The following is a 24,953-nucleotide window of genomic DNA, read 5'->3' on the forward strand; positions in this document are numbered from 1 at the left end:
TAGTAAGTAAATTAAAATTATCAAACCGTTTGTAAACCTTATAAATATTACCTAATATTTTGTCTGAAACAATTTTTGATATGATGAACCATTACTACAAGGGGTTGAAAAAAACAGGGGTTAGATTTAAAAAATAAATATAACTTTTGTACCATTTACACTATCAAATCTGTTTTTATTTATTTTAAACCTTCTAATTCTTTTCTAAAACCTTTGTCTTAAGTAAATTAAATTTTTAATTCACCAACCATTACTGCAAGGGGTGGAAATAATAAGGGTTGAAAGATTTAAAAAAATCATTACTTTATCTAAATCCTTTGGTTAAAAAATTTTTTCATGGAATGAACTAATACTATAAAAACAGGGTTTTAAATAAAAAAAATCCAATTTTCCTTACTATTAAATTTTTTCGAATATATTTTAAACCAATGTAATATTATTTAAACCTTGGTCCCAAGCAAATTTTTATACTACTAGATTTTATTGCAAGGTATAAAAATTAGTGTCAAAAAAATTCATAACTACCTTAATAGGCATAATATGAAATTTGTTGTAAGATATGCAATGCTAAATGCATTAAGTTAAAAAATTTGAAACATTTTCGCTGCATGGAGTATGACAAAATGTTTTATCAATCATTTTGGAATATAAGACAACATTAAATTCTTAAATTGTTCCAGAAGTTTATTGAAGTTTCCATAACACTTCCAGAAAAACAGGTACTTCAAAATCTACTTACTGTAGGCGTAACAAAATAAATTTTAATTTTTTTTGAGTGTGGTATGCAGTATTTAACTGATAAACACCTACACAAGAACTCCAAGTTTTATCTATGAATATTATTTGCGTAGGAAAAAAAACTCGTGATCTTCAACTTCATCTTCAGCAAAGATTTGGTTCTTCATCTTCAACTCCCATATGAATCAAAACAATGGTTTTCGCACACCTCATATAGATATACTAATCATGATAGACATTTTAGTAGCAAATGGAGCTACTATCTTCAACGGTAGCTTCTCCTGCTGCTGGAAAAGATTTACAAGAAATTTTAATAAGGTCTTCATTTCCCTGCTTCTCCTTAGGTTTTTTTTTACCAACATGTTACTTCACTAGCATATTGTCATGTGGGGCTCAAGGGAGTATAGTATTATCTGTATTTAACTCTTGCTTATTACTATAGAAAGTACAAACAGATACATAATAGAGATATTTTTAACCAAGCAGTTGTTAAGAAGTATATATAACTCAATGCACTTGATGTCAACTGTGTCAGTCAAGAAAGAAGGAGAAAGAGAAAGGGGCTGAAAGCACTCGGTGCTTGACTCTGCTGTCGCCGCAGGTACGTGGAGTTCCGCTACAACCTGGGCAACGGGCCGGTGACCATCACATCGCTGGACCGCGTGGAGATGAAGAGGTTTCACCGGGTGGTGGTGAAGCGGTACCACCGGGACGGCATGCTGAAGCTGGATGACTCGGAGGATGTGGCGGGGCAGTCCCAGGGCACGCTCAAGGCGCTGGACCTGGTGGAGGACGCCTTTGTCGGCTACGTGCCCACCAACGTGACCAGGTGGGGCGTCGCTGCAGCAGCCGTGTTCTGTCTAGTCAGTGTGTACCTCGCTAGAGTACTCACACAGGTGGGCCCAGTCATTTATCAAGGGATAGGCAGGGAAATTCAGTTCAGTATCACAGTATTAATTAGGCCTGTGAAAATATTCAAATTTTCATATATGAATAATAAACTGTTGGTATTCGATTTCAGCACATATTACTATTATGTACTTTGAAATAACTTATATTCATTTGCGTACAAATATTTGGCATAGCATACCTCGTGAGTTTGTCGTATACCAACGTTCACTTTGAGGTTGTCATTTGGTGTGATGTAAATAAATACCCTCTTTTGATGTTTTGATGTGACTTCATAATCAATAACAATATTAAAAATCAACATTTTTGACATGCAACAAGCATTGATAGTTTTTTTTTTTTTTTTTTTTTTTTTTTTCACTACCAAACAGTAATGTGTGAACGATTCAAAATATGGAATATTTGTCATATCAAACTTGAAAACAAAATATTATTTGTTTTCATTTTGTCACACACACTAGATGTGGGAGAAACCCACAAGGCATGGCATGGTGTGGCAAAGCATGGCATAGTATGGTATAGAATAGAATGGCATGGCCCGGCCCAGAGCTGCCAAAGCACTTAAAACTACTTATACCTTATCAAGCATTTACATATGAGTAGGTATTGGAAACCAGTTGTTTTCAACAGTCTCTTTTCATTCTAATATATCCTTCCAAAGCAGTTAGCTTTTAAAAGTATGCTTGTTCCAATTGCAGAGAAAGCCAAACATTCCCGCATTGTGGCTTGCATGTATACAGATATAGGTATTCACAATTGCACATATGCAATTAATTACATATACAGTTCAAATAGCACCACATGCAAAATAAAATAACACAAGCAATAATTGTGCAAGCATACACAAGTATGTGAGTAATTGCAGTAAATTCTTGAAACCAATAACACACTTATCAAATTTCAGTTATTCTGATTCAAGCTGTCAGCAAAAATATTTTATAAAAAGCCTTGTGTCCCTCTTATAAAGATGATAATGTTAACATATTGCTATATATACTACTGCACAAAAAAAATTCTACTTTAAACTAAATGTAATACTAACAGCTAGTGAATAATCATTAATGTCTGGATGATGAAATGCAGCTGCTATTCAGTTGTTTATTTTTCTAGTATTGAGGAAAAATACTTTAAAATATTAAACATATTTACAGGGTACGTGGACTACCCTAAAAATCTGCAATCCAAATTTCAGGACTTTAGGCCCCTCAGTTTCTAAGCTATCCTTTATTATGTAGATAGTGACTAATTTATCTTCCTCAATTACAATTAGCTGTAACACCATTTGCTAAACTACCTAACTGTCATCAGTGGAAAACCTTTTAGTGCAGAAATATTTGGAACATCACTTTGGCCTTGAGCCTTGACTACACCAATGCCTGGACATACTTGTTATAACTGACCATCTGTATCAGCGCCCAAGAAGGAGAGGCCGTGCTTCGCCGCAGGGTGTTCGAGAACCTGGGCACGGCGGTCGGGCTGACAGGCTGCGTGCGCAAGCTGAAGATTGGGCGACGCCAGGTGGAGCTGCACGAGGGCTACGACCTCATGGTGGAGAAGGTGGTGGGGGTGCGAGAGTGCGGCGAGAACCCCTGTGCCAGCCTGCCCTGCTTCAACTCGGGCACCTGCCACGCGCTCGACTCGGAGACCTACAAGTGCGCTTGCACCCAGGAGTTCACAGGTGAACACCTTCATTTCGTAACAGCTTAACATTTCACTGACATCAGAGTTATTGGAGAGATGAGAGAGGATGAGATAAGAATGAATTAGTGGGAGAAGTGGGGGTACCCAAGGAAACTCACCCACTCATGGCAACATCTGCTACTGTTTCTACCAGCAAAAATTTTGAGTTTCCCCTCGCAGGGGATTGAATTCTGATCGCCATTGTGGAATGCAAGTAATCTGGCCACTCGACCCCAATGACCTCCATTCAAATGGTACGTGTTGACATTGAGAATACAGATTCTTGTCCTCTGCACATGGGGCTAACATTGACTTACTGTTTGCCACCAGAACTTTTGACTTCGGCCATTATAAACAATGTATATAATGTGCATTTATTCACAAATGGTACTCCTGTGTACAAAGCATTTTTTATGCACAAAATGATAAATGTAAAGTGTATATTTGAGACCAAATTTTTCGTGTTTTATCGCATAATTGTTGCACATTTTATACTAAAATCAAGTTTGAAAAGTAGGGGTGCGACATTTATGCGAGAAAATTTTTTTTCTTAGGTCAAGTTATTCATAAAAACAAAACCCATTAATGGAAAATACGTTGACTTAAAAAGTGAAGTATAAAAGAGCACTCCAAACTATTTAAATTAATGAGTCATGCAACTAAAACCTTTCTTCAACTTTAAAATAGAAAAACAAAATCTGCGATCTAAATGTGAGCCTGAACGAACGCATAACTATCGTAGTACACACCACGAAAGAGTGTGGGCCATCAAATGGAGTTAACTTGGCACTCGACAGAGAGCATGCGTTGCATTCAATCGGCGAGATATCGATAATCGACTACGTGTGCGCGCTCTATACGGGAAGCAACATAACCAAACATGAATGATGCCAACTAGCGCTGGCTAAAATTTTGTAAGTGGCACACCGTGGCGATGCAAACGAACAGATAACGGTTATGTTTGGTACTTAGCGGTCCTCCGGGCCAGATTAACAATGTTAATGATGACAAACATATGTGGACTGTATAGAGATGGTTTTAACCGACGATGCAACATAAATTACACGATAGCATCAGCCCGCACCATTGCGACCTACCCTTATCATGCCGATGAAAACGAAGACTGTTTTTTGTTTCTCACTGCAGGGATACCACTCTCACGCTAACCCTTGCAGTGTTCCAACATGGTGCCAACTGTAAAAAGCTGGGGTGCGGGTGATTTAAAACTGTGTCTATTACTTGGCCCGGTACAAGTACCACAAAGTCAACTCACAACACAGCTCTATATACAAGAGTTCACGCTAAGTATCAAACAGGTTATAACGTTTAAAAACATCTTTAAAAGAATATTTACACATCAGACAACTTCGTGTTTCAGTTAATTAAATAAGTAAGTGGTAATGTCCGAATAAATATTAGATTTCTACTTTAAAAGACATCATTTTATATGAAAAAAATACCCACACAAAGCACTCGGAATCTAATAGCAAAACTAGAAACATCATGAGACTTTACGCATGAGGTTTTTTTATCCAAATTTTGACACCCTAAAATATAGGTGCGCAATTATGCGCGTGCAACAATTATGCGATAAAAGAGGGTATTGAAATGTGTTAGAAGAAAAATATCAAACACCTGTATTAAAACTCAGACATACAAAGTAGTATGAGATTTTATAATCTTAATACACATTTTTTGATAGTTCTGTTGGCAAATAAGCTATTTAGTTTTTGGCATCCTAGATATTTTACTGTACAGCTTGCATACGCAGTCTATATCCATCATTAGACCATGGAGCATATGCTGTCCGATAACCCGTGGTGGCTGGCGAGCAACTGCAAAAAGTGCTGACGTATGCTTCAGACTGTGCATAGCTAACTTCCTGGCCGACAAAGCAACCACTTGACAACATCTCATGTGTGAAGCTGTTGCTTTGCCACTTACTGTGTTATTGATTCCAGGGTAAATATGTAGGGTAGCGGTATTTGCGAAAAAAAAAAAAATGCTAAAAATCTGAAATTACTTTTATTATATGCTCTTTCACTTCCTCTTTTCATTAAAACCGGCGGAGATAAGAAATTCCAAATACTGTAGGAGATATTGAATTTTTTAATTTTGCAATACTATACCTGTGCAATCATTACACCGTCACAATTTTTTGTTATTTTGACGTGTTTTCGTGAATGCATAATTAATTAAAATGGTCGATTAGGTCCGGTCAGTTACATTATTAATACTTTAAAACTAAGCGGACATTAAAAATAATGTGAATTAACTTTAATGGCTGTTTAGTTTTAAAATATTTATAATGTAACTGACCTGACCAAACAAACCGGGACAAATGATGAACAGTAGGAACTAAAATGGTCGATTAGGTCAGGTCAGTTACATTATAAATACTTTCAAACTAAGCGGACATTAAAAATAATGTGAATTAATTTTAATGGCTGTTTAGTTTTAAAATATTTATAATGTAACTGACCTGACCAAACAAACCGGGACAAAGGAAGTACAGTAGGAACTCACGTAATTGTTTTTTTTTTACTTATTACTTGTGCTACAATAAATGAATAAATAATCACGTATTGGTTCATTTGAATACTGGCCAATCACGGAACTGTCACGTGATAAAATTCTCCAATAAAAAAATAATAATAGATACTCGTAAACAAGAAACTATGTGAGTGCCGCATGAATACACAGGTATTGTGATGAAAATTAAAAACAGAGAAAATGTGGGTGCTTTCCAGGGACAGATCCACAGATGAGTCTTTAGAAGAGGGGGGGGTGTGGAGGAAACGGTGCCCTTCAGCTAATCTAAAAAAAAAGTATTAGTTAACGGAAGTTGGAGAGTTATTTCCTAAAAAATAGGACAGTATTGACAAAACCCTGCTCATGGAAACCCGGACATAGGATATCCAATATAGAATAGGTATAGTGATGATAACAATCTGATAAACATAATTTTAAATTATTAACCTAAAAATTAAATATTTAAATGCTAAATTCATATTTTTAAGACAATTCAGATCAAGTAGAATGCAATTCTTGGTGTTTGAGAGATTTTGGGCAAATAAACTGAGAGTAATTTCCACTTATTCACCAAAAAAAGTTATTCTTCCCCAATAAAATTTAATTAAAAATTCTAACCATTATATGAGGCTGTAAAAATTTTTTCATTACCCTTTAAAATAAATGAACATGAAATAATGAAATAATCGAGCCAATGGTTTGAGCTATGTATGTATTTAATAATATTATAGCAATTAGATACACAAAGAAAAGTTATTAATACATGTTTGCTAAAAGCCAAATTGGAAATCCAGTAATCTGCTTTTTAAAAAAAGTTAAAAATTTTCCATGGGTGAGGTTTTAACCACATCAAAAATTACCCGTTAAATTTCACAACCGTGCGCTTTGCCGCCACTTTATACCAAGAATATTAGAACTTAGAAAAGAGAGTATGCATTATCAATAGTGTATTTTCTGTTTTCTTACATATTTAAAACCATGCTGAAGTAATTCTTGCAGTCAAACAGCTCACAAAAACATGGTTTACCGAGACAACCACGGTCCTGAAGCTTGTTTACTTTTACAGCACACGAAACTATCTCAGAACACTACAATTACTAAACAGTGTTGCCAACTTTATAATTATAAATTCCTTGAAATCATAATTATATTTTTTTTGAAAAATGTACAGGTAAATGTCTCATTAATAATACTCAAAACATTTTTCCTGTATACATTCCATTTTTTTCTGCAAGGTTTGCTCTTGGTGGGGGGAGGGGGGTGGTGGTTATCAGCCCCAGGTGCTGTAGACTAGCAGTGTGTTCATGTGCAGGTATCTACTGCGAGAGCAGGGTGAACCCGTGCATCTCAGACCCCTGTATGCTGGGGTCCACCTGCGAGGCCCTGCTTCAGGGGGGCTTCGTGTGCAAGTGCTCGCCCGGGAGGAAAGGAAAGTCCTGTCAAGATTGTGAGTATACGAGAATTTCTTACTTGCAGGGGTGGGGCCCCTAATTCCTTCATCACATTGTGTATGTACCGTATTTACTCGCATATAGGTCGCGGAAATTTTACCAGATTTGATGGGGGGGGAAATGAAGTGCGACCTATATGTGAAGAAAATTTTTTTTAAAATTTTTGATGAATTTTTTTGCAATATTTTGCTTTAAAATGCGAAAAAGAAGTTTATATAGGTCTAGGCAAATTTATTTACAATGTACACACACAGCGAAACCCCTTATTTACGTTACCGTTATTTACGTTTTCCCGTTATTTGCACTATATTCTTCAGGTCCCGTTTGGTTCCCATTTAGTCCAATACAATACTTTCACGCAAATTACGACTCAAAAATCGAATCCATCCCGCTATTTACGTCACGTAACCATAAACAACCAGAAAATACCGTGGGTACTTTAAGAGTAGATAAGATTAGCTAGTAGGCCTAAAAACATCGTGAAAAACGTAATGTTTATAGTCGGCAATGAACATTAAATTAGGGATGGGGCGACCGAATCCAATATCCGCCGAATCTGCCGAATCCTAGGGATTCGAAGGTTCGGCGGGTCTGAAATAGGATTCGTCAAAGGATTCGGTTTTTTACTATTTACGGGAAAAAAATACAGTAAAACTCGCTTACGAGGTCCCACATGGTAGGTTTTTCCGTATAAAGCGTTTAAAATGGCCCGAGGTCTCATCAGTTACGCCATTAAATGTGTGATATAAGGTTTGTTTGACTCGAGGTCTCTCGTGCTCCTCGGGAGTTGAAAGAGTTGGGAGCAAGTTGACCTAGGGCAAAAAGAGTCGGTAACTTTTAATACACGAAGAAAACGCGATTTGTTGTAAAACAATGATGGCGGAAAATATAGCAGACATCGTGAGAAATTTGTTTGGAAATGGAAGATTCATCTGAAGATGAAGTAGCTATTGATTTACCATATATTGGACTACAAATTATGAGAGAGCTTGATAAAGGTAAAAAAAATATAATTATTGCTTTTTCACTTTAAACCGCCTGTGGTATGCATAAGCTAACCTGTACTAGGAAACTATTGCAAATCTTTTGATTGTTAAATAAAGGACGCCGAATAAGTTATATTGTAATGTTTTTCCGCTTCAATGTCGTGATCTATTAAAATATTACCGTCATCACCAAATGTAGCTTGATAACATATTGACTCCATCGTCAAAGTCGCGCCAAAACAACCAGCAGACGACTTGCCCTCGCAACTCTTCCTCGAGAGGAGGAGCATCGAGAGCATGACCTGAGTGACCTGAGAGCAACTTGCCCCCGCGAGTAAAACGACCATCCGCCATACTGCTTCCGGAAAAGGGCGCCCCGAAATGGCCCACGTAAATATGAAGAAAAGACAAATGAACAACATACGAAGAAATATGGATGATGTACCATAACTACAGTACAAACCCAATAGTTATTTAAGATAATTACCATAAAAAGAACTAAAGATTCTTTGTAGAATACCATAATTACTACAGAAGCACGATAGCTACCACATTTGCACTATAGTTACCGTAACAACTGAGATGTATATTTACCGTGATAGTAATGTATTATTTATTTATGACATATTAAATTAAAGAACATTGTTGGAAAAAAAAGGATGTTAAACTTTGATATGTACGGTTGGCACATGTTGCTAAGAAATAATGCGATCTGAAAGAATGCAGTACTACTACGAAAAGTGAAAATGGTACTCGTGGATTTTTAGGTTATGGCAGTCTCTTTCGTTTTTCAGTAATATCGGCCGAAAATTAACGAGCGTACTTTATCGGAAGTCGGCAGAAATGCCGATTCAACTAAATATTGGCAAAATCGGCTTCTTCAATACAGCTCTACATTTAATGACATGAGTAAACATATTTCAGACTTCAGGATATTGAAAAAGACTTTAATTTCCATGTAGGTTTATTGTGTGTATGTTTTTTTGCAAGTGTAAATTGAATGAAGTAAAATGCTTTTATTTTTATTACTTTCAATTGATTAAACTTTAATGACCAGTTACAGATATTTATGACACTAATTTTGATGTTAAGCAATTTTACTAAAGCATTCCAGCCAAGCAGGTTGCCAGCGAGAGACGCTTCTCTTTTGCTGGAAACACTATCTCCAATCGTAGAGCTAATTTAACTCCTGAACGTGCAGAACAAATTATTGTTCTGCATGATAGATTAAAGAACAGAATTTAATACTCTGTGACAATCTCTCTCGGAATTATTGTGCTGAAAAGTGGAAATGTTGAAACAACATGATTTTTGGTGCTAAGTTTGTTGAAGCTCAGTAAGGACTCCAGAAAAATTGACAAAGATGAAATTTTTCCAAAGATATGTTACATTTACACAAACATATACTTGGTTATGTTAGTTGGATGATATCAGTTACTAATTAACCAATGGAAACAGGTAAGATTCAATGGGAAAAAAAATGTTATTTTTTTTATGGCAGTGCAAAATGTAAACACACACTGTAAATAGTTACCCAAAATTAATAAGCCCATTTCATTTTAATACTTTATTCAAACATTATACTAAGTTTAAGATAAAAATAATTTCCCAAAAGTGTAACTGTACACAAAAGCTCGAGCTAGGCTCGAAGTAAAATTCTTAGGCTCGCAGACCTCTAGCTTATTTATAGAAAAAATCCTAACCGCTAATCTGTACTAAAACTGAAATTTCTCAAGAAAAATTTTTTGTCTTTATATACACTTATACCAGAAATGTACCAAACTACATGTGATAAAGTCAAGGGACTTTTAGTGCAAGCAGAATACATCTCACTTACATTAGATATGTGGACATAATCTATTAAAAGATTCGGGTTTGGGTTCGAGATTCGGCAATTCCAGTCAAGGATTTGAGTTAGGATTCGGATTCGAGGAAATCAGGATTCGCCCCAAATATACATATTTTATAACATGAAAAGTTGCTTTTATTTCTAAACATATAATAATTTAAACCTAGGCGTGTAAAAGTCCGTGTAATTATAGCAGGAGACAATCTAAACTGCACGAGGGAAAAACGTAAACTCACGAATGTATGAACGTGGCTGATTGTTAATTTCTGATACTGTATTTATGTCACAACTTAGCCGAAATACTGGTACGAGACAAACTTCACAAGATAAAATGAGCGGAGTCTTGGTAACTGTTTTATACGTATTTTATAATTTCGGAAGTATTGTACGGTTGACGCATATTTTTTAAACTAACAATTTATTTCTGGGGATCGTAATTCATTAATTATTGGTATCAAGACATCAAGATGGACGTAAACTTGAACGTGTCACGGCAGCGAGAAAACTGGTGCGTAAACCAATAAACTGGTATTAGAACTGGTCAAAACTGGTACACGGGAGGTGGAGCTTAAATTTTTTTTCGGCTAAGCTCGCATCTATTGGCTGGCTGCTAATGCAAGGTCACGAGTCTGGGCGGAGAGTTGAGTGAGTTATACTGCGCATGCGCAGCTCAGTGAACAAAGAGAGCCAGCTGGCGGCTACGCCGCGCCGAAACAGCAGCTGATCGAGTACAATGACCTTTCTCCGCGCACGGCGCGGTAATGAATTACCGGTGCGACCTATATGGGGGGAATCTTAAATACCAAATTCAAGACCTCAAATTATGGGTGCGACCTATCTGCGATGGCGACCTATATGCGAGTAAATACGGTAATTAGGCTACACATACGAGCTACAAAAAAATATATGTGTGTGTGTGTGTGTGTGTGTGTGTGTGTATATATATATATATATATATATGTATATATATGTATATATATATATATATATATATATATATATAGAGAGAGAGAGAGAGAGAGAGAGAGAGAGAGAGAGAGAGAGAGAGAGAGAGAGACTAGCTGCAGTACCCGGCATTGCCCGGGCTGAACTCAGGGTGAAGGGGACCTTTTTTGAAAACAGATGTAGTAAGTAATTGTCTTCTTAATTTATATAGACACACACACACACACACATATAGAGTGAGATAGAGAGATAAGTTGAGATAGAGCGAGGTATAGAGAATGAAATGGGTTAGATAAAGAGATATATAGATGTATAGAGCTATACAGAGATTTATATATAGAAGAGATAGAGATAGTGGGAGGTATATATGTATATATGTAGATATAAGAGATAAATAGAGATAGAGAGATACATAGATGGAAAGATGATTTGTATATGTGTAACTACTTCAAACATAGGTATTACAAAACAAAACTGAATAAGGCATTGCAATGCTTGCCGAACATTAGCTAGATGGAATCTTTTCAATATAAGTAATCTCTTATTTTTCAGCTTTTTTCTATTGTGCTTTTATTTATATATACATATACATATACACTAGCTGCCCAACCCGGCTTTGCACGGCTATACTAATGGAAAAAAATTAAGCCACATCTCCCATTTACAGTAATGGTAAATAAAAAAAAATTCAGTGGAAATTTATTACAATGCTGTATAATGTACCGGAGAGAAAATGAATAGCATCGATGGTTTCCCGACTGGTGCACGCAACGTACAACTGATGTACCCGTACTTCGCTACGGCAGTCTATAGGCAGATCACTCTTGCGCCGCTCATTATACATGCCCCTCCGTGTGGGTACGCCACTGCCGCGCGATGCCCGTTGCCATGGAGACGCAGAAGGCATGAACAATGCAAAATCCTGTTCTCATGCAGACAAAGTACCCACTGTTGCCTGGTTTTAACCACCCATGGGATCTAATTTTCGGATAATGTCATCCTGTGTAACATAAGGAACATTACTGTGAAGTTTCAAGTCTGTAAAATATATATACTTGAAAAAAGGGGCAATTTTCGATATTTAAAGTACCCGCAAAATTTCAACGGTGATGAGGACTGCACTAACAATGAAATAGTCGTTGCCATAGAGATGAATGAAGCATCAACAAAGCAACAGCCGTTGCCATGGTGATTTCCTACCAAAAACTGGAAATTTTGATATATTACGCCCCCGAAACTCCCCTTGGGATCGGATTTCCGCAGAATCCGTTCTTAGTGAGCGTCTACATCACAAAATGAGTAACTATGCTAAATTTCAAGTCAATTGGGTGTATAGTTTTAGAGATCTCGTGATGAGTGAGTCAGTGAGTGGTATTTCGCTTAATGAACTTCTAGCGCCTGCGGCATTGTCAACACACACTTTGTACGTGTACTGCATGTTGTATCTAACACCCTCCAATGCATTTGATTCTTAATTGGACTTTTAGTAAGGATCCCTAATGTTATTGATAATATAATATAGCCTATAGCCTTCCTCGATAAATGAAAGAATTTTTCAAATCGGACCATTGGTTCCTGAGATTAGCGCGTTCAAACAAACAAACAAACAAACAAACTCTTCAGCTTAATAATATTATTATAGATATTTATATAGGGTAGGTGGGGGCAATTTTCCGCAGGGGGCAAGTGTCCGCATCGATGTTATATCAATTTTAACAATTGATTACTTAGTCAGTCTCGCCTCAGTAGGTTTTTAGTGCAACTTCCAGTTGTATCTCGAGAACTCGTGGTTAATGGTCATTCGGGAGCAGAAAAAATTAGGTAAGTCAGATATTTATATGTTTATTACAATATTTTCGTGACTTCTCTTTAAAGTTCTAGAAGAATAGAGCTACTTATTAAAACTGTAGAATTTTCTGTCAAAAAGTGTAATTATTATCTTTGAAATTAATGCTTAGTTTTTATTCTTTCTTTTGTTTACAAAAAAAAGTAGCTCATCATTTGGACATTACAAAATGGGGCAAGTCTCCTGACTTTATTTGGGGCAATTCTCTGCACTCTTCCGATTGCGGACATTTGCCCCTTGTCTGCTACATTTTTGCAAAACCTTTTTACTTTACTTTTTTTTCTAACAGTGTTATAAATATTGAAAATGAATGTAGTATTTCTACTAACTTAAAGGTTTACTTATACCCATCAAGTCTTTCACTTTAAAGTTAATATCTACCTGCACATGTAACATTCGTGTACTGACTTTAGTTAGATACATACCTATTCTAAAGATTTGTTTTGTTCCAGGAACTATGTGAGGAAGAAAACTTACAAACCCATGACAGCAGAGCAATTCAAAGTTGCTTGTTCGTTAGTTCAAAGAGGGTTCTCGGTTCGTAGAGCTGCTAAAGAAGTTGGATTCGTTGAAAAAACACTACGAAATCGACTGAAGGCAAATAAAGCAAGTGGGCAATTTGGGCGGAAGAAGACATTCACCAAGGAGCAGGAGGATGCTTTTGTTAAACATTGCATTCAACTTGACAAAAGGTACTTTTGTTTGACCCTTAAATCATTAAGTTTTCTCCTTTATCAATATGCTGAGGAAAATGAAATTTCCCACCAATTTTCAACCGAGGCGAAATTAGCGGGTAGAGACTTCACTCGAGATTTCATGAAAAGGAACAACCTGTCACTACGAGTGCCACGTAAGACAAGTGTGGCTAGAACTATGGGCTTTAATCGGGTCCAATTATCAATGTATTTTAATAATTTGGAGGCCACATTGACAAAATTTCAATTTGTTCCAAATCAAAAATACAACATGGACGAAAGTGGGGTACAAACGGTGCCAAATAAACTTTCAAAACATGTAGCACCAACAGGGAAAAGGAATGTTTCCAAAACAGTCGCAGCTGAACAAGGTCAGACTGTTACAGCTGTCTGCGCTATGAATTCCACTGGTCATTATGTACCTCCTTTTTTCATATATGCACATAAAAGAATAAATCGTTTGCTAATCAAAGGAGGGCCTACTGGATGTTACATGGGTATAACGGACAAAGGATCTATGACGACAGTTACATTTATCACATGGCTTGAGCACTTCAAAAAACATGCAAACCCAAGTGAGAACAATCCTATATTGCTGATATTGGATAACCATGTGTCTCAAACAACTCTTGAGGCTATGAATTACGCAAAAACAAACAATATTCACCTCCCGACTTTGCCACCACACAGCAGTCACAAGACACAACCACTTGATCGTAATTTTTTTGGTCCCTTGAAAAAATATTACGATGCTGCTGTTGATACTTGGGATGTCAACCACCCAGGGGAAGTTTTCAGCATATTACTGTGTTGCCAAAGCTTTCAAGATAGCTTTCGAGAAGGCAGGCACTATCGAAAATGCCGTACAAGGTTTTAGAGCTACAGGAATTTACCCCTTGGATGTAAATAAATTCACAGATGATGACTTTCTTCCTGCTGAAATAACAAACCAGGAACTACCACATGAAGAAGAAGAAGAAGAAGAAGAAGAAGAAGAAGACTTACAGGACCCAGATAACAATAGATTGATTGCATTCAATCAACCTGATAAAATCTCGGAAGCTGCTCCTGACCCAACATCCTCTGCCTCCTTAGCACATTCATCAGTTGTCGCAAGCCAAGAAGTATTTGTTGCCCAACCTCCTGCTGTTATTAATAGCACTTCAGCCAAAGACAATGCTGAACAATGTCAGCATCAAGCCAAGAGCCCATAATAAATAATTCCTCTTCCGAAAATACGTACAAGAAGGAAACGGTCAAGAAAAGAATTAAAATCTGTGTTGCTCACGTCAACTCCTCATAAAAAAAAACATGGAAAAAGAATTGCATGCAAAGAAAATCGAAGAAACTGAAAAGGAGAAACGTTTGATGTCAAGGAAGCAGGGTAGACAGCTCTTTCCTCCTGAAAAAAGGTATAAAAAACAAAAAATAAATAGACTGACACTGAGTTCTCAAGCACTTCAGAATCTGAAGGTGAAATGTCTCTTCATAACACTGACACTGACCTTGATGTGACGTCTCTGTTTTCTGAAAGTGAGGTTGATGAAGATGAAACAGAAAACTTTGAAGAGAACAAGAACAACTCTGGATCGCTATCATCGAATGACTATGCTATAGTTAAAGTTCATGGAAAAACTAAGGACTCTTTCCGACTTTATGTGGCTAAAATCCTTTCTCATAGCCACGGAGGATACGAATTATGTTTTTCAAGCAGTATCCTAATACCTACAAATTCTCAGAAACTCCAGAAGAAGCGTTCGTTGACAAAAAAGATATCATCCTGAAACTGTCAAAACCAAATGAGAGCCACAGTGCTAGATTTCATAAAATGTTAACTTTCCCAGACAATTTGACTGATTTGACTGTCTACTAGTCGAGAAATCAAAAGATTCCTAGTCTTTAAGTTGGAAGGTAGTGCCTCTTGCAAACATTGTTTTTATTATTTTTTATGTTAAGTAAACTACACTTTTTGACGTAGGTGATTTTCAATAAGTTTATGTTCTTGTAATATTAGCCTATTGTTTCATCACAATATTATGTTGAGAGATGGTAGTTAGATATTAAAAATAATAAGCCTTCCACAGTTCTTATTCTTTCTAGTGACTTATAACTACTAAAATAAAGTTTTTATGATGAGTTTTAGTAGAATTCGTATTTTTACCTCCCGTTCTCCACTATTGGGGCAAATCTCCGCAGTGCGGAACTTTGCCCCACAAAATGGGGCAAATTTCCGCACAATCATTTGTTCGAATAAAAATTAATATTTCCCAATATAATAACTATATTTGGCTGGAATTGTTATACAATGGTTAGTTACATCCTAATCTTTTAATTCTATACCAGAAACCTAATAAAATTATATAACTGCTGTCCACAAATATTTAAAACCAAAAATCGCGGACAATTGCCCCCACCTACCCTATATCACTATCTCTATCCCTCTTTTATATTTAAATAAATTGTGTCATGCGTGCGCACTTATACAACAAAAAAAGACGAAGTGCTGCTACATAATATGAAATAAACACATTTTTTGAAACGATTCGTGCTCCAACTATTGCAAATTAGTTAAACCGTCTCAGAAACGTTCACGGGCATGCGCATAACAACTAACCAAAATTTCATCGCAATCGGATGAATGGTATAGGAACGCATACGGCATAAACAAACGAAAATTAAAGACATGAAAAACGTATCAAACGATGGTGAATTTAAAATTCAAAGCAACTCTATCTATTGACGAAGTTAAGAACAAAACTGCTATTAGCGCCTTTATTCTTCAGCATAACTCTCTTGCATCATATGTATTACATTTCCTTATCGCTGTTATGAGGGGCAGATAGCAGTTTTAATTTAATTTGGGATAAAATAAATTGCATTTTAATTTTTCCTCTGTGATATTATTGTGTTAATTATTAGTTAATAAGTTCTTCCATTTTAATATTGAAAGCTAAATATTCTTCTAACCTAAAAACTATGAAATCCAAGTTGGCATCTTGTTTTTTTCCCTCTTAATCTTATATCTAACAATTTTTTTTATCTGAGGGATGGCAGTGGCAATGTATTGACGAGCAGTGTGAGAGTGTCCTGCTTTTAGACTTCCATAGCGAAGCAACGATATATCAGCTTAATAATCGGTCTAATAATTTTAATACTTTTCAAAATAGTAATGTGTTTCAATAACATAAAGTTAATATAATGTAAAATTAATGTTTTATTTGTTACTTAATAATAGCAAACATAAGATGTATAAGATGTATAAGTTTTTGGGTCCCACCGAAACATATATCTGCCTGCATCTCTGTATCACGCAGATACAAATCTAAACAAATATAGGTGTGCATTTGTATGTGCTGCATTTCAACATACAAACATCCTTCATGTGTGAAATTTAAAAGATTCCTCAGTGCTAGTGTTACAGCAACCATGCTCTGATTACCATCTTTGTTACAGCATTGCTCATAAACCAAACCTAAGCAAATAGAAAGTTAATTACGCTAAATGCTACCATTTTTGTTACTTTGAGGCAGTGTAGGTAAATCAGATTAAGTACATAAATACTACAATAAACATTATACACTGCTGTAACGGTGGATCTTTTAGTTTCACAAGGACATGAGGAATGAACAGAAACAAGGTGTGATTCCATCTGAATATAATTACTCCATATCTATTTATGGAAACTTATAACAGATATTAAAATGTGTTAAAATACAATTTCAATTACATAATTAAAAGAGCTCTCGGATATGTTTAAAAAAATATGGGCCGGCCCTAAATTAGATTATTAAAGGTTTCATTAAACATAAATAAACAAATAAAAAAATACAAAGAGGCTCAAACAATCCCAATGTATGTTCTTAAAGTCTAAAAAGAAAGTTTTATATAATTCTTATTTCCTCGAACGTAGTAATTTAAAGGTTGTTCCAAAAAAGGTTCTTAAATACTGTAGCACCGGAAGTCGGTGGCTCGCTGCCCAGAGTTCAGCAGTCAACATGGTGCCAGGGCGCCTGTTTGTTGAAGAGTAAGAGTGTGAAAATGCTAAGTCCGCATCCGGCTCTTGGACTCTGTCTGTGAACAGTCCGAATCAAACATGATCAGAACTCATACACAGACAGTTAGCAAACTGGGCAGAAAATGCCTGCAAAAAGATAAGGGGAGGTCGGGGAATAAAGCTGATAGTAACTCACCAGACAGGGAAGTTAGCGTCTAGGTTCTGAAGCGTAGCACGTCCGGATCTGAAGATCGCGAAAACGCGGGAGGCGCGGACGTTTCCATAATTTAAAAAAAAAAAATATTTAAATAAATAACTACTATGTTGTGTACTGTACAGACGGATTAAACTACTTAAAGAAATAATAGGGATAGCATCCCTTGTCTAATTGACTACATCGTCGGTTACGGACGGACAGAAGTCTTGTGGTGCGTCTCGCCGATCTGCCGATAACCTCAAACAGTCCGTCTGGAATCGCGACGCGAAGTGTCCCCGGAAGGCCGCGTCTCGTAATTAAAAGGTATACCTCAAACAAAAGGTGGGGGGGGGGGGGGGGGGGGAGACTAGGACGTTCGGACCGAAAGGTTCCAAAGTTCTCCGAGTGGGAATCACAAAAAGCTCTGACTTCGATATCTCTAAGTTAGTAGCACTGGCCGATTTTAGCGCTACCTGTTGAGGGTTGTCTGAAACAAAAAGGGGATCGACTTGCCCGAGACGTTTGCTACAGCCTGGGGCTAATGGCGCAGTCGGTGCTGCTCTCTGGCAGCCTACAGGGGAAAGAAAGAGGAAGGTTAGCAATGTCGCCACTAGGTGTCGCGGGCATTAGCTCCACCAGCTGGCGACAAGTGAAGTAGTTACTATTTCTGCCTCTAGATGTCGTGTGTGGTCCATATTTGCACATATTTTTTCTTTGGCAAATCGTCCTTGAAGTAGGCCACTGCCTGGCGAGTTCACGTTAGAGCATTGATCCTGGGCTAAATTCTGAGAACCAAAAGGGGGGGGGGGGGGGAACTGGGTGGTGAGGGTGGACAAAAAATGCAACGAGGCTGGGAAAGAACGTTCTAATGTGACTTTCTATGAGTGAACCTAAGATGTATGTGTGACGGGAAGAGCTGGTCTAAGCTCGTCTCTGAGAAGTGTAACAACTCGTCCAGAGCTGTTGTATGCAAATTTAGTCATGTAGGGAAATATTGTTACAGGCCGTGAATGTGACTGCAAGCGGGAGAAATGTCATCCAGGCTTCTAACGACGTCTTTAGACTTGCAAATGATCAGATTGGCCCCTGAGAAAAGGTGCCTCAGGCCACTGCCGCAAAGTTTAAATAAGTAGAGTACACCAGCCTAACAAAGTGTAAATCACCCAATTGTAACCAAATTATATAGAAAATCAAATTTCCAAAAATAATTTAAAATTATAATAACAATTTTAAAAACACATGCCGAAATACCTAATTTCCGGCACACTAGTAAAATGCTAGCAAAAATGCACTATGCTCCTAATGGAATACTTGCAATAGTCAGAAAATGTAACTATATATTCTTTCGAAATGATCTGTTTAGGTCTTTACTATGATACAATGGCATTTAATCATTAAATTGTCAAATTAATATTGACTTAAAAACAGTTTTAAACTTAACTTGGTAGCACATTATAAAATAATATTGACTGAGGTTAAGCATTTGCTCACAATAACTGAATCTGTTCAGTGTTCTACCTAAGATCCAGAAATCCAGCTAACTCCAAAATACTTTGCAAATTTGAAGGTAATTTTGAGAATATCTGGCAACCAAAGGGATCTGTTCAGCAAAATATTCCAAAAAGTAAGGGCTCAAACCACCCTTAAACATGTATTTTCAGGCTTTTCTTTATATCACGGAGGAAGGATCTCTCCTGATGTGACTCGTCTTCACTTCTTCATTCAGCAGGGCTGCAGTGGACACTCCACAGTCAGGTCTCGTGTTACAGTGGACGCCAGCACCCACGATGTGTTCATCCCAGAGTTCAGCGGGGAGGCATTCCTTGAACTGCCCCGCCTGGAAGGCGTGGGACGTGCCTTCTCTCTCCAGATATGGTTCATGTCTCGGGCTGAAGATGGCATCCTCTTGTACAACGGACAACTTACAAGTGGGAAAGGGGATTTCATCTCCGTCAACCTTGTGAAAGGACACGTCCAGTTCAAGTTTGATCTGGGAAGTGGAGCAGCGAATCTCACGTTAGTGATAAAGTTTTCTTCAGTAATGTCAGTCTCACAAAAAGTCTAGTTTTAATATTGTATGTCCTACTATACAGTATGTTTATATCTCGTAAGGATTGTTTCAATGTATTAGACATAATGTGTATATATTATAGTAATATAATAATAATAAAAGAGAAAGTTTGTGTATCTGTCTGTTGATCACATAGTGCAGCATATAACCTTGAAATATGTTCCTTCAAGCGGGATTTGTGTGCACCTCAAAGAGGTGTTTTTTTTTATTATTATTATTATTATTAAAAAAAGCTATACTGGGCTTCTAGCTCTTCACTATTCCCCTAAAAACTGTGGTGAATCCAATATGGCATCTTTGGCTTTGGTTTACATTTCTTCCATTTATCTTAGTTCCAACTATTTTTTTTGATATGACAACGTCTAATAAATCGATGAACGCCGGCTGCACGCACGAAAAAGTGTCCCACTACGGATGTCCCACTGCGGATGTGTTCTGTTTGCTCATTGTACGCATGCGTGGCATCTCTCTTCCACTCGATTGGAACAACCATCGATTTGACTTTTCAATCATATTTTCGTCTTTTGAATTATTAATATTATGTAATTTAACGATCGTCTACCGATTTTCAGCACAATCGGTACGGTTATTTAAAAGTAATGTTGAAAATTCAAATAAGTTTTGAACCAACAATGGTGTTTTACAGTTACACATAATAATTCAAATTACACCCGGGATCTTTTGCACAATGTTTTAAAAAATATTGTAACACATTATAAATATGTTTGGTGTATTTGGGATGCGTATTTGTTATAAAATCGTGTTAATATTATACCCCTACCGTGAACAAAGTTTTTATAAAAATATATATATATATATAACATTTGTAACTACATAACTCGTGGGCGTGTGGTTAGTGTACCTAACTCTTAAACTAAAGGTTGTCGGTTCGAAACCCGGCAGCTGCGAATTTTTTTTTGTACTTGTAAAAATAAATATGGCGCACGCAACATTTCAAAAGTAATAAATATATTTTAATTAATGAATGAAAATAAAAGTAAATTTATTAATTAAATTTAAGATTTCATTTCACTCCTTTGTATCCATACAAAATAGTGATAATTCAATAAAAATTATTCAATTTTATTCATAAAAGTATGCAGAGGAAGATTTTATCATGCAAAAGATTGAAAATTTAAAAAAAAAAATCTTCCTCAAAGAATATAATATTTTTAATGCCTAAATGGTTTGGTTGCAAAAACCTATTACGGCTCAGTCTCAGGCCGAATATGATATTTCCTTTTCTTCTGGATCAATCATTTCATCAATGTTTTGTTATGACGTTGTCACGTTAAACTATCGTCCGTAAACCGACTTTACAGACAACCAATTTTTTTTTCATATGTTTATTTTCAAAATTTGATTTTGGTTTTTTCCTTCCTTATTTGAGGTGCAGCAGTGGTGTGTATCCATGAGGAGGGGCATGTATAATGAACAGTGCTACAGCAGTCTGTCTATAGACTTCTGTAGTGAAGCAAAGTGCATCAGTACATAAAATAAACATATATTTTAAGAAAGCTTCATAAATTTTAAAATATCTTGTATGTCACACCATACTATTTCACTTTAACCAACAACTTAAAATTTAATAGTCTTCATAATTAACTACACAATTACCGTATTTACTCGTGTATAGCGCGCCCTCGTGTATAGCGCGCACCACGATTTTTGCAACAAATTCCAAAGAAAAAAAATTTTTTTCCCCATAAATAAATTTTACTAACATTTTGTGGTACCTGTACGTGTGAAACAAATGATAATTTAAATTGATGTGTGGTGATGCGTCAGGAAAATACTTAAACTCTGCTGTGTAGACGGAAGATAATGAAGCGCTGTATCGTCACAACTGGTACTTGGGCGGAGGGAGGGAGGCAGGCAGTAACAGAGACGCGCGGAGGATTAGATGACTCACCGGTAGCAGCTGGGACGAGGAAGCGAAGGAAGTGGGAGGGGGAATGGCGACAACATTCTTTCTCTCTCTTTTATTTTACTAGCTGCGTTGGCTTTGTGTAGAGGGGGAGGTCTAAAAATAAACAAGAGACGTGCGAGCTTGCGCGCGCACGTGTGTGTGTGTGTGTGTGTGTGTGTGTGTGTGTGTGTGTGCGTGCGTGCGTGCGTGCGCGCGAGAGACCAGGTTGCGTGTGTGTGTGTGTGTGTGTGAAAGAGAGGCCTTGTTGCTTGTGCGTATGTGTGGGGGGCTGGCCAGAAACGTCAACAATCACCTGGCAGTTAACGACTTCCACTCCTCCTCCCTTCCACACCCCCCCTTTTTTTTTTTTTTTCCGTGTATAGCGCGCATCCTTATTTTTTTCCCTTACTTGAGGGGAAAAAAGGGCACGCTATACACGAGTATATACGGTATATTCCTCTTTTGTCGTGTTGACAATATTTCAGCATTTTTAGGAATCAGTTATACTCATATCAGTTTCACATTTTATTTTATGTAAAACATAAAATATATATCTAACCAAACCTACCAAAAATATGTTGCGATATTTTCACTACAAGAACTCTAGGAACATGCGGTGGTCACGTAACCAGTTACACCCAAAGTTTACATCTTATTTCCATTATTATTACAATAACCATGTTGATAAGTTTCTCAAGTTATTTAGAAATTTATACTTTTCTTTTAACTTAAAAACCTTATTAAAAGAGTAAAATTGTTTGTATTTATAGGTCAAAATTTAAATTTTCTAAACTTATTATGCAGAAAATTTTCTTAAATAGGAATTTCTTAAAAGAATTTTACTGTAATAACATTATTTTTTACAAAACATCAGCTTCACATCTAACTGGTTATGCTTAACGTAATTTCACATGGCTGGTTTTATTTCTGGCTCCTACCAAGGAAGCGACATCAAAGAACAATCATTAGTGTTTAACACTTGTATCAGCATAACATAAAAAAACTCCACAGTAAACTTCCCTTTAACCAGACTCGCTGGGTTTCCCTCGAGTGGATAGCTGCTTTCCCCTCGATTCTTTATGCTGATTTTATACGTCCGCCTAATGTCCCAAACTTGCTTAGCAAGTGTCCACTTGCTCAACGAGTGGGAAGTCACTGTCTGGGAATCGCTTTTTCTTCATCAGCACTCCACCCATGGTAGATTGGACACAAATCGCTTGTCTGACACTCTGCCAGTGGTCTCTTCGTATGAGCAAGTCAGTGATGTCAGGTCGTGGTCACAGCCCGTCCCACAAGCTCTCTCCATATCTGATGGCAATCCACTTACAGATACTCAGGACAAGACTCGGGTAATCTAGCAAGAACCATTCGCCGATGCTGGATGTGAACCCACAACAAAAAAGGTCTTCGGGACCGTCTGGACATCCATGGTACTGCCTCTTCTTTATGTGAGATTCGTTGATTCATCATCTTAAATGCTGTCGAAATTGGGTTGTTGTTGCCTGTAACTCTCCATCTGCATGACAACTACTTAACTATCTGCCTAGCTCGCTCCTCCCTTATAAACTGGCTGGTCGACCTACTACTAGATTCAAAAATGTTTCCCACTGTTCTGAGCATTCACTGGCCTCCGGTCTCCCCTACCATGTGACTAGCTCTTAACAAAAGGTTCATAGAACCCTACTCCTGTTCTCAAACATTTTTGGAAGCTCGCTGCCCACAAGTCAGCTGCCATGTGTCACAGCCTAAGCATGCTGACGATTTACTGACTTCCAGGTCGGTAGCTGACAGATAACCACTGAGGAAAATATAATGTTTGTACACCCCTTTACAAAGACGTTCTGACCTATATATTTTCGATGAGGACCTTATTACTTTGGGTGACGAAATATCAAATAGGTGGCATGTGTGATTTATGCATGTTATTTTTAACTTTTGCTAAATACATATAGAAAATTAGGTGTTTAGTTATGAAAAAAGCTTGTTCTTATTCAGTTTTCTAGTTATGTCCACAATTATACTTCAATATTTGAATGTATCAAAGCACTTAAGAAAGTTAGATGTTAAATACTCAATTTTTTTTTTCTAAGTAAACAAAGCATGCATTGCTCAGATATAAATAAAAATTTGATTCTCATATTAATTCATGACCATTTGTTTGTGTGCTTTCAAATATGGTTCAGTTCAGATAAACCACTTGGTCCAATATTAGACCCTTGCTGGCAAGCCAAGGGTCATAGCTTTAATTCCTTGCTGACCTGAAAATTTTCTATGTTGAAAATGTTTTTCTCCATGGAACTAGAATCAGGGTTTTGTTGTCCCGTTACAATTTTATTTCAAAGGCAATGATAAACCATTGCAGAATCAGGGTAACCACAGGCGTGCACCACAGATAACTTTCCTTAGGAGTTTGTTAATGATACATATATGTAACAGCTTCCCTCTTTTATCGCATAATGGTCACACTCGCGTAATCGTCGCACCCATATTTTAAGGCGTCAAAATTTCGATAAAAAAAACCTCTCACGTAAACGTCGCATAATGTTTTTGGTCCCGCTGATAGATGCCGAGCGCTTTGTGTGGGTATTTTTTCCGTATAAAACAATGTATTTTAAAATAGAAATCTAATATTTATTTGGACATTACCACTTACTTATTTATTAACAGAAATACGAAGTTGTCTGATGTGTAAATTATCTTTTAAAGACTTTTTAAACGTAATTATCTTTATCTGATTGTCTGTGTCGCCGCGGTGTACCGGTGTAGATATATTTTCCGTATAAAACGATGTACAGTACACTCCCTATTTAACGCGGTTGTCGGGGGACATAACTTTTACCCGCGTTGTTGCATAACCGCGATGTTTCGATGTGACCAAGGTCAAAAGGCATAAAACACCGCCTGTGTTCTAATAGGTCGGCAAGCACGCACAGTATAGACGGCCCGCCTTTGTGCGGACTTTGCATCCGCAGTTTCCACTAAACACGGGTGAAAAAATAAAAATAATACATTTTAAAGATAAATATTAAATGTTGAATTGTTTTTATTTTTCCGCGTGCCGCGCACAGTTTGTCGCACGGCCTACGAGCGCGCCACACGCCGCCATACACACGTGCGGCACACAAGCTGCTGCTGCCAGTCTCGTGGTGTCA

At 37.0% G+C, this 24,953-nt stretch overlaps 1 protein-coding gene across 1 annotated transcript in view; it reads left to right on the forward strand.

Annotated features, from left to right (window-relative positions):
• Window positions 1-24,953, forward strand: part of LOC134531353 (agrin-like) — a 946,059-nt gene that overhangs the window by 873,042 nt on the left and 48,064 nt on the right. The window contains exons 25-28 of the mRNA XM_063367052.1: window positions 1,340-1,567; window positions 3,093-3,325; window positions 7,172-7,306; window positions 19,591-19,837. Coding sequence (XP_063223122.1) covers window positions 1,340-1,567; window positions 3,093-3,325; window positions 7,172-7,306; window positions 19,591-19,837 — 843 coding nt within the window. The remainder of the gene's footprint in view (window positions 1-1,339; window positions 1,568-3,092; window positions 3,326-7,171; window positions 7,307-19,590; window positions 19,838-24,953) is intronic.

The sequence above is a fragment of the Bacillus rossius genome, chromosome 3 (assembly GCF_032445375.1).
Source record: "Bacillus rossius redtenbacheri isolate Brsri chromosome 3, Brsri_v3, whole genome shotgun sequence".
NCBI lineage: Eukaryota > Metazoa > Arthropoda > Insecta > Phasmatodea > Bacillidae > Bacillus > Bacillus rossius.